Source organism: Ornithorhynchus anatinus, chromosome 11 (genome assembly GCF_004115215.2).
Source record: "Ornithorhynchus anatinus isolate Pmale09 chromosome 11, mOrnAna1.pri.v4, whole genome shotgun sequence".
Lineage (NCBI taxonomy): Eukaryota > Metazoa > Chordata > Mammalia > Monotremata > Ornithorhynchidae > Ornithorhynchus > Ornithorhynchus anatinus.
In genome coordinates, this window is record NC_041738.1 from 48,240,351 (window position 1) to 48,251,634 (window position 11,284).

Genomic DNA, 11,284 nt, shown 5'->3' on the forward strand with positions numbered 1-11,284 from the left:
TCCTACTCTTACTAAGACACTCTAATTGTCACACTCAGGTGAGGGCACAGTGGTATCTAAGATTGTTGCAGTCTTAGAAATATTCAATTCTCTTTCCCTAAGAACAGCTGGTTGCCATGTGTGCTTCTAGGCATAGGGACATCAATTGAGAGAGTGAGGGTGACTCATTGCAAAACATCACCACTACTGCAGAAACAACCCAAGCACTTTTCCATCTTAGTCACTGGTACCTGAGCAATTCTTCTCCCAAATGAGAAGAGCCCAGAAAATGCCATTGTGGACATGGATACTAAAGAGTCAAGCAGTCAATCAGTGGTATTTATTGAGCACTTACTGTGTGCAGAGCCCCTCATTGAGCACATGGAAGAATACAGTACAACACAGATGGTAGACATCATCTCTAGACTCTAAGGTCATTTTGGTCAGGGAATGTGTCCGTTTATTAATATATTGTATTCTCCCAAGTACTTAGTACGGTGCTCTCTGCACACAGTAAGTGCTCAGTAAATACGATTGAAAAAAAAAAAGATCCCTGCCCACGACGAGCTTACAGTCTAGAGGGGAAGACTCACAGTCACACTCAGTTCGACTCCCAGCCGTGGGTATAATCTCGTCATCAGCGGTGTCGTTTTGACATCCGAGGTTGTCTCTACAGTATCCCTTTCATGAGAGAGAATGTGCTCATGGCTCAGGACTAAATAAATTCATCTCATTAATTCTAGAGTCCAAATGTAGCCTTTCAGCCAGTGAGTTTCGACCTTTATGTTTACCAAAACTAACTTTTATCAAAGTTTTAGATTATGTAATGATGATTCTCATCTTTAAAGATAGCTGCCTCTTTGACGTTCAGTGCTCCAAAATTCATTTTCCATGAGAATCCTTCTAATAATCTTAAGGAAATGTATCGAAATGATTTTGTCTGGCCACAAATCAATATCCGGGGTGACGGGATCTGAAGAGAGGCACGTTTGTTCCAGTGGTACCATAAGTAATTATTTGCAAAGCTGTGGTTGACAAGACTGCTGGTAACCAATATATCATTCTCAGTAGACGTTGCCATGAAAATGTGTTGAATAATTGATTGGAGTGCTGTTTTCATTACTACTATTTTCCCAGTGAAGGTGTATCTGCAGGCCATTTCTGGAAAATCAAACGTATTAACAACCATGCCTGTAGTGTATTATTTGAATACAGAACCCATCTGTATGTGCACATATGTACACAGATCGTTTGTAGACCTCTCCTCCCCACTTCTCCCCCCCGCCCCCAACCCTTCCTCCCCCGGGGCCCCTCTCAGTTGGGTCAGGGGAAAATATAATTTTTCCCTTTGTCTCGACTATGTGAATTTCGTTTCCCCTGAGAACAGCGGGAAGATGACTAAGACTGTCTGCACCCTCTGTCCCTCCCAACCTCCCCCATGATGATCTTAGAGAACACCCTGGCTTTGTCCAGGAACTGGGCAGTGTTGCTAGACCACCAGGGAAGGGAGAAAATCCTCTTAGACCATAAGTGCCGTGTGAGAAAGGACTGGGTCTGCTCTGATTACCTTGCATCTCTATCCCAGCGCTTAGCATAGGGCTTGGCACATAGTAAGCGCTCGGTAAGTGCCATACCTAATAGATGCTCCCCACAAAGCCCGCTGCCAGTATCACTGCAGGGTCCGGGACAGACTCTCTTTCGAGCTCATCCAGTTAATGACTCGTGCAGATTTAATGGCAGCGTCTTCGAGGGACCGTTTGAAAATCCTCTCCTGTACTTGCCGTCGCATTGGTTGTCCTACATAGTTTAGAAATACCAGCCCTGTCCTCAAGACAGACCGAACAGTAGCGTACTAGTTGCTTTTGTCGTTGCAGAGATTAGGAAGGGTCAGTTCTTGGCCCTCAAGGGTCAGTTCTTGGCCCTCTTCTGTTCTCCATTTACACTCACTCCCTCGGTGAACTCATTCGCTCTCACGGCTTTGACTACCATCTCTACGCAGATGACACGCAGATCTACATCTCCGCCCCCGTCCTCTCCCCCTCCCTTCGGGCTCGCATCTCCTCCCGCCTCCGGGACGTCTCCACCTGGATGTCGGCCCGCCACCTAAAACTCAACGTGAGCAATACTGAGCTCCTCATCTTCCCTCCCGAACCCGGTCCTCTCCCAGACTTCTCTATCACCGTCGATGGCACGACCATCCTTCCCGTCTCTCGGGCCCGCGATCTCGGTGTCATCCTTGACTCGTCTCTCTCGTTCACCCCACGCATCCTATCCGTCACCGAGACCTGCCGGTTTCACCTCTACGATATCGCCAAGATCCGCCCTTTCCTCTCCACCCAGACGGCTACCTTACTGTTACGGGCTCTCGTTATATCCCGGCTAGACTACCGTGTCGGCCTTCTCTCTGACCTCCCTTCCTCCTCTCTCGCCCCGCTCCGGTCTATTCTTCACTCCGCTGCCCGGCTCATCTTCCCGCAGAAACGATCTGGGCATGTCACTCCCCTTCTTAAACAACTCCAGTGGTTGCCTATCGACCTCCGCTCCAAACAGAAACTCCTCACTCTAAGCTTCGAGGCTCTCCGTCACCTCGCCCCTTCCTACCTCTCCTCCCTTCTCTCTTTCTACCGCCCACCCCGCACGCTCCGCTCCTCCGCCGCCCACCTCCTCGCCGTCCCTCGGTCTCGCCCATCCCGCCGTCGACCCCCGGGTCACGTCCTCCCGCGGTCCCGGAACGCCCTCCCTCCTCACCTCCGCCAAACTGATTCTCTTTCCCTCTTCAAAACCCTACTTAAAACTCACCTCCTCCAAGAGGCGTTCCCAGACTGAGCTCCTCTTCTCCCTCTACTCCCTCTGCCATCCCCCCTTTACCTCTCCGCAGCTAAACCCTCATTTTCCCCTTTTCCCTCTGCTCCTCCACCTCTCCCTTCCCATCCCCACGGCACTGTACTCGTCCGCTCGACTGTATATATTTTCGTTACCCTATTTATTTTGTTAACGAATTGTACATCGCCTCGATTCTATTTAGTCGCCATTGTTTTTACGAGATGTTCTTCCCCTCGACTCTGTTTATCGCCATCGTTCTCGTCTGTCCGTCTCCCCCGATTAGACCGTAAGCCCGTCAAACGGCAGGGACCGTCTCTATCTGTTGCCGACTTGTTCATCCCAAGCGCTTAGTACAGTGCTCTGCACATAGTAAGCGCTCAATAAATACTATTGAATGAATGAATGAATGAATGAATGAATGAATAGGAATATTTAAGTGAGTCGGAGGGAGTGACATCCGATGGTTTGCTCAAATCTCCTGGAGGTAGATTTGAACTCCTGGCCCCCCCTCTCCTGACTCCCTTTTTAATTCAGCGAGCCCCGAAGCTCTCATCTCTTCATAAGCTAGTGTATTTCTTTCTCCTTCATACCCTAATAGCCTTTTTTTTGTGTCACTAACCTCTCTTCCTCTGAACGCTCGACTGGCACTAGGTATCCTCGCTCAGTGATGCGGTCAGAAACTGAGGCCAGCCGGTCTTGGGAAGGCCAAGCCTCGTGAACAAACCCAAAACGGGATATGGCCTAGAGCCACAGATCCAGAGAAATTCTTTTAGCGGGAACAACGAGCAGGCCTACCAGGAGTTGGGAGGGGGAAAGGGTGTCAGCTGGAGGCGGAGAGAGAAGGCGTTCCCAGTTGGGGAGAGGTGATGGCGGTGACAGCCAGTGGCTACGCACCTCCCTGGCCCAGGCACCCCACCGCACAAGCTGCTGCTGCTGTTGATGGTATTTGTTACCCGCTTATTATGCATCAAGCACTGTTTTAAGCACTGGGATAGATACAAGGTAATCAGGTTGGATTACCCTGTCCCACAGGGGGCTCACAGTCTTAATCCCCATTTTACAGATGAGGGAACTGAGGCACAGAGAAATGAAGTATCTTCCCCTAGGCTCCCCAGCAGAGTGGCGGAGGCAGGATTAGAATCCAGGTCCTTCTGACTTCCAGGCCTGTGCTGTATCCACTAAGCCACCCTGCTTCTCATTGGAGAAGCGGCCCCCAGCAGCCCCCACTAATAAAGCTTAGGTAACCTAACTCTTCACTGCGAGCCCCTCAGCAAGAGAAAGCCACCCCTGGTTCAAGACTAAACCTTTATCACCATTCGAGCTTCCTTCCATTTCTTTCTCCCCCACCAACTTTTTTCCCAGCTACAGTGTAACCATATAAACGCTGCTGTGTCTCCCGGCCACTTCCCCACTCTTTATAATAATTGTGGTATTCGTTAGGCATTTACTCTGTGCTAGGCACTGCACTAAGCACTGCGTTGGATACGAGCATATCAGGTGCGTTGGACAGTCCCGGTCCCGGTCTTAATCCGCATTTACAGACGAGGTAACTGAGGCACAGGGAAGTGAAGTGACTTGGTCAGGGTCACACCGCAGACAAGTCAAGGAGCCGGGATTAGAACCCGGGTCTTTAGGACTCCCAGGCCCACGTTCTAGCCACTAGACCGTGCTCTTTCTCTTAAAATCTCAGGTGGAGAGAGCGACCGGCATTGGTTTTGTTTCATTCGTGTTTTTGTTAAGGCCCTTAAGCACTCTAACAGTGGAGTCTATGAAACAGCTTTGCTCCAAGTGCCCAAAGGGTATCTATTACCCTTCCTTGCAGGTTATCGCTTAGAAAAAACACAACCCAGTTGAACAAGAACCTGAGCTGCCGGCGCTCCAGAGCTGTGTTAGGTTATGTAATTTCTGCATTTCCCCGGTTTCCTCTCCGCTCGTTTAAATTGATTTGCATGGTAGGTTTGATGGGAAGAGGAAGATGGCTCTACTCCTGTCAATCATGTGAGATTACTAATTGCTGCTGTAAAGAACTCATTATGTCAAAGCAAACAGAATAATTAAGTAATACATACTGGTTGGAATACATTTTCCTGATACCCTTAATCAATTTTTTTTCCCCCTTGGCTTTTTCTGTTTCCCTGATATCGCTGATGCTCCCACATCTAGCATTTGATATTAATATTGTATGTTGAGAAGTATATTTTTTCCAGTTTTTTTCCTCCCCTCTCTTCAGCTGTAATGTAGCCGGGTAAGTGTGTAGAAGAGTTTAAATGATTACCTCCTGAGTTAGGCAGCCCGCGGTGGTTTAGTTGAAAGCGTAATTAGAGTCGAAGGGATTGCACTCCCATTTGTGATTTATTTTCAGCTTTAGGACCAAGAGTGTGTTTTCTTTTCTGATACACTTAGTATTGTTCTACAGCTGTGATGCTGTTATATCAAGAAAAGTAGAACTACCAGAGGGTCTCTATCTGGCTAACAAATGTTCAGTGGTGTCCTCGAGCATTTCGGACTCACTGTTGCAAAGCAGATGTCTTCGTGTCCCCGTAATAGGTTTTTACCCGGTAGACGGTAGACGTTCTGGGTATTCAGGGTTTAGCCAGAGCTAACCTTACGGTCTCTGTCTCTCCCAGTGAGAAATTCACCATATAATCTGGGTCACTAGATCAGGAGCAAAATTTAATAATAATAATAATTATGGTATTTCTTAAGCGCTTATTATGTGCCAAGCGCTGTTCTAAGCGCTGGGGTAGATAGAAGGCAAGCAGGTTGTCCCACATGGGGCTCTCAGTCTTCATCCCCATTTTACAGATAAAGTAACTGAGACCCAGAGAAGTTAAGTGACTTGCCCAAGGTCACCCAGCAGACAAGTGGCAGAGCCGGGATTAAAACCCATGACCTCTGACTCCCAATTCTGTGCTCTTTCCACTAAGCCACGCTGCCAGGAAAGGAAAGGAGCATATACCACACCTCCTATTGAAACAAAAAGAGATGCAGAGGTTCGTCCCGGCAATATCATAATTATACACTTTGAGCCCTATCTCAAAAAAAGTTTGTTTCTAAATATAAACTGTATTGATTTACTTACATTAACTCTGAATGGAGTCCTGTCGATCGTATATAAAGACCCTCAATGTATGGGCTCAAAGGAAATGCTAAATATACAATCTTAAAATGCCAAAAGTGGCGCCTATCACACCATTATTTAGAGATGAAGATGCGTGCCGGAGGCTAGAATTTAGGGGCTAAGTTGCACATCCGAGTTGATGTTTCCTAGGAGGTTGTTTCAAGGTACGTTACTTGTAAAGTCAAGATTCTGATGAAGAGCTGACACTGTATTTTTGTGCATTTTATCTCTAAGCCTTTTATGGTATTTATCTCAATATACCAGGTTTGCGTTAGTTTCTAGAGGGTCTCTTTGCAGTGCGGGGATTAAGTAATGTGACCCCTTATTACATCAGTCTGCCTAAATTAGCGTCTTAACAATGATGCGTTAGTGGCCAAGAAAATAGTAAAAAAACAGAAGATCCATTTATGGGCCACGTTCCCATTGTCAGCCGCATTTCCAGTGATATTAAAATGTTAATACAGAGTCGGGGAAAGCGACTAGAATATTTCTCCTCAATTGCCCATCGGGCTGGGGATGGAATTGCACACTGGCTTAAATTCTTCAGCTGTCTCGAGAAAATGGGTCTTATTTTATGCCGCTACAGTGACTGTTTCAACATTCCAGAGAAGGAAAAAAACCAAAAACTTTTGAGATCAGTTGTCAGGTTCCCCTTGACAGAATGGTAAGGATTGTAATGAAATGGCTTTTCCCCAGTAGAGATTAGGATGCACTGTCTGAAGAGTGGAGGAGGAGCCTTCTCAATTACACTATGAACTGCTGTAGGGGGCCGTCATCTAGGCAAGGGGAAATATTCTTGGGGCCTCAGCCTAGAGTGGTTTGGGATCCAGTCGATAAAGGCTGTGGTTCAGAAAAGTGAAATTAGATGGGTTTCTTTAATTCCAGGCCCCGAGGTTTTGTCACAATAATCACAGAGCCGCCCCTCAGGAAATCCCCATTTCCTCTCTTCATCTGGGGAAGCTCTTTCAAACTTGAGAGCAATTAGCTGAGTGCTAGACTTTATGTATGCTTTCTCTGAGTTTTCTGTGGTCAGTGACACTCTCAGATTCTGCTCCCGCGCCGTTGAACAGAATTGCCAGCAAAGGCAGTTGGATGGAATGTGGAAATGATGCTGTTCGAGAAAAACAGCACACCGTCCCAGAGCTCTCCTAATCTGCCCCTAGCCACATCCGTTCTTCATCTGCTCTGATTATCTACCCCCCATCCCCGCACGGGTCCCATCCGAAACCCACCCCCAGCGCCATCGGCTGCTGACCCTAAGCAAACTACATGGTATTTATCTCAATATGCCTTTTTACCCCCCCCCCCCCGGCTCCCTCACCTCCCCCCCCCGGCCACCTCTGTGAAGCCTTCTGCAGGGACAGAGAGACCAGGCAATCCGTCGTATATATTGAACACAGTGTGCAAAGCATTGTATTAAGCTCTTGGGAGAGTACAATATACCAGGGTTGGTAGACACGTTCCTTGCCCACAGCAGTTGTACAATCTAGAGGGGGAGACAGGCATTAATAAAAAACAGATTCGACTGTGAATATGTACATAAGTGCTAAGGGGCCGAGGGAGGGGTGAATAAAGGGTGGAAGTCTTAGGGCAAATGCGACACAGAAGGGAGTGGGAGAGGAAATGAACCGATCCGCAATTTCTTCCTCTGACAAGAAGTTGGATTCCAGGCTGGTCTGGACACGATGCGATGCCAGTTCAGATCTGTATTATATTTTGTTAGGGGGAACTTGCCTTGACATGGTGCAGTATCTAGTGTAGACACAAAGCTATGTCAAGGGAGTTGTTCCTTTTCATGATGTGTCAATAGAAGATGTCAACTGAAGCAGAAGAGATACTTCCCGTAGCCTCTGTGGCAAATCTGCTGATCCCGGGGATGTTATGATATGAGAGTAAACATGGGCTTTTGTTGTAAAATGTTATCACTGGAGCCTTAGATAGGTTAAGAGAAGTGAGCTGTTGCAGTTTCATAAGTCTATTAAAAAAAAAATTTTCAAACTTAAAGGGGCAAGCCCCACCTAAAAATCTCTGACCCCCTCACAGGTATCGTCACCAAAAAAATCAGATATATTTTTACGGTATTTGTTAAGCGTTTAATATGTGGCCGGCACTGTACTGAATGCTAGAGTAGTTACCTGCTAATCAATTTGGACGCAGTCCTTGTCCCACATAGGGCTCGCAAGTCTTAATCCCCATTTTATAGATGCGGTAACTGAGGCACAGAGAAACGAAGTGACTTGCCCAGGGTCACACAGCACACAGGTGGCAGGGCCGAGATTAGAACCCAGGTCCTTCTGACTCCCGGGCCCGTGCTCTATCCGCTGGACCGCGCTCCTTCTCGATTTTGCTACCGTTGATGTGTCAGAAGATAATAAGAGGAAAATTGGGGATGTGGCAACATCAGTTTGATGGGGAAAGTTGCAGTGTAAATCAGTCAATCAGTGGTATTTATTGGGGGTTTACTCTGTGCAGAGCACTGTATCGAGTGTTTGGGAGAGTACAGTACAACAGAATTAGACCTGTTCCTTGCCCATAACGAGCTAACTGTCTAGAGGGAAAGGGGCGGGGGAAACATTTCCAGAAGCGCCCGAGCACACATTCAATCATTGGTGTATTCCAAACATGCCTTTGCCCTAAGGGGAAACCATTCCCTTAAAGTACAAAAATCCTCACTAGGGCTAGGACATCAGGATGGGATGGCAGGGACTGCTGGTTGGTTTTAACAGTGATGTGAATGTTCAATCAATCGTATTTATTGAGCACTTACTTTGTGCAGAGCATTGTCCTAAGCGTTTGGGGCAGTACAATATAACAAAGTTAATAGACATGCTCCCTGACCCCAAGGAAGTTACGGTCTAGAGGGAGAGACAGATATCAATATAAAGAAATAAGTTACGGTTATGTCTCGTAATGCTGTGGAGCCGAGGGTCGGGTGAATAAATGGTGCAAATCCAAATGGAAGGGTGATGCAGAAGGGAGAAGGAAATGAGGGCTTAGTCGGGAAAGGCGTCTTGGAGGGGGCTGCCGAATCATAAAGGATTCATTTGTCAACAGTTTAACTCCTCGATACGCGACAAAACATCTACATCATCTATACCGCCTGACCCTCCTCTCACTTAATTTCCCACTGTCATCCTTTTTCGGAAGGAACGGTCATTGCCGAGATCGGAGGAGTCAGTAGAGAATCCCACGCTGTCGTTGCCGATAAGGACTCGGATGCCCCCAAACGCCTGACGGTTCTTTTTCCCCTTCTCCTTTCAGAAAGAATTTCCGCATCTCACCACGTTTTCCAGCCTGTCGCCTATCCCCGGATTCACCAAATGGCTTCTCGGGAACCTGTCTTCCCAAACGAAGGAACTTGGAAGGAATGAACTGTTCACTGATCCCGAATGTCAGGAAATCTCAGGAGTCACCGGGGGCCCCGTGTCTGAGACGTTAAAGGTCCTGTTAACCAGCAATGAGTGGGTCAAGTCGGAAAAATTGGTCAAAGTGCTGCAGGCCCCTCTGATGCGGCTCTGTGCCTGGTACCTGTTCGGGGAGAAGCACCGAGGCTTCGCCCTCAACCCCGTGGCCAACTTTCACCTGCAGAACGGCGCCGTGATGTGGCGCATCAACTGGATGGCAGACACGAGCTTCAGAGGCATCACCGCGTCTTGCGGGTTGATGGTCAATTACCGATACTTCTTGGAGGAAACAGCCACCAACAGTGCCGCTTACCTGGGGACACAGCACATCAAAGCTTCTGAGCAGGTTCTAAACTTAGTGTCTCAGTTTCAGAAGAATAGCAAGCTTTGAAAAAAATCCCGGCTCACAGGAGCAAATATCCCCGGTGTGAAATGGGGCGAGGGAGGGCAGTTCTGGGGTTTTCTGATGGGGGTGGAGCGTTTTTATCGATGCGCTGATTGAGCTGGCTTCTTTCTCCAAAGGCAGGGATCCATAGCTGCGTAGACTTTGGTAATTATATTTCATGGGACAACACAACACGTGATGCCCGGTGCTCTCCAGCTGTGGGTCTTGGCTATAGCTGCCGTACGGGTGTATTGTAGAAAAGCTTTTGGAGGGGAGGAGAGGAGAAGGAGCAGTTGTGTATTCACCCCGGTAGGATGCCACGTCATTCTTGACTTCTTTGGGGAGAGCCTGGAGCCCCAGGGCAACAGCCAGAATCAATGTGCAGTTGTCCAAACCGTGTATTCAGAAGAATATAGGAACTCTGTCACCCTGACACATTAATGGATCCGTCTGCCCAGGAAAAAGGAGACAGGTTGAGGACAGACCTTTTTCTTTCAAGTTTCTCACCAAATTGATATCCTGCAGGCTCTCCTTCAGGAGAAATCGCTAGCTTGTAAATCTCTTTATTTTTTTTTCGCCGTTTTCACACATTTGAAAATATTAGCACTGAATAAGGAATTTGATGGAGAACCGAATTTTCTGCAATTTATTGGTTGGACTGTGAATACACTGAATAGGTCGGTGGTTAGGAGCAGTAGCTTTCCAGATTGCATGCGGGGTTCAGAATACGTAGTGTAGGGAGTCCAGTCACTTCCTGCCGTTTGGTATCGTTTGCTGGTTTTCTTTTATATTCTTTTTCAGCCTTACTGTGGCACTGTGAGAACTTGCAAATGCAAATTGAGCTTTTTAAAACTCCCAGTTTGTTCTACAAAATAATTAACAATAAAAACTTGGTTATCCAAGAAACGTGTGTTGTCTGTTTTTTTAGTTCGGGGAGGCCATTTAATTTTCGTCCTTACAGTCAGACAGATCCAGACCAAAACCATTTTAGAAAGTTGAGGCTCTAAAAGGCCTAGAAGACATTATTTCCTAAGCACTTTGTTACTTTATTCCAAATAAAGCACTGGGATTTTTATGCGCTTAGTATGTGCAAGGCACTCCATCAAATACAAGATAATCAGATCAGATATAGACTCTATCACACAGGGGTTTCCCGGTGTAAGAGGAAGGGAGAGTTGGCATCTCCCCATTTTACAGATGAGGAAACTGAGGGCCAGAGAGGTTAAATGACCCGCTCGTGGTTTGACCGCGGGCCAGTTGCAGAGCCGGCGTGAGAACCTGGGTCTCGTGACATCCGATCCCGTGCTATTCGGCCCCACTGCGTTTATTCTTTCGCCAGTGGTATTTATACGCAAGTTCCTTGTGGGCAAGGTTCACAACTGCCAAATCTATTATACTCTCCCAAGCACCTAGTACAGTCCTCTGCACACAGTAAGCACTCAATAAAGAGAAAGAGCTTGGCCTAGTGGAGAGAGCACAGACCTGGGAGTCAGCAGGACCTGGATTTTAAACTAGCTCTGCCAATTGCTTGTTGGGCAAATCCCAACTTCTCTTTGCCTCAGTTTCCTCATC

At 47.3% G+C, this 11,284-nt stretch overlaps 1 protein-coding gene across 1 annotated transcript in view; it reads left to right on the forward strand.

The window, feature by feature from the left end:
* MLYCD (malonyl-CoA decarboxylase) overlaps positions 1 to 10,618 on the forward strand; it is an 89,932-nt gene extending 79,314 nt beyond the window's left edge. Inside the window, exon 5 of the mRNA XM_029075132.2 lies at positions 9,185 to 10,618. Coding sequence (XP_028930965.1) covers positions 9,185 to 9,718 — 534 coding nt within the window. The 3' untranslated portion in view covers positions 9,719 to 10,618. The remainder of the gene's footprint in view (positions 1 to 9,184) is intronic.
* The last annotated feature ends 666 nt before the right edge of the window (positions 10,619 to 11,284 follow it).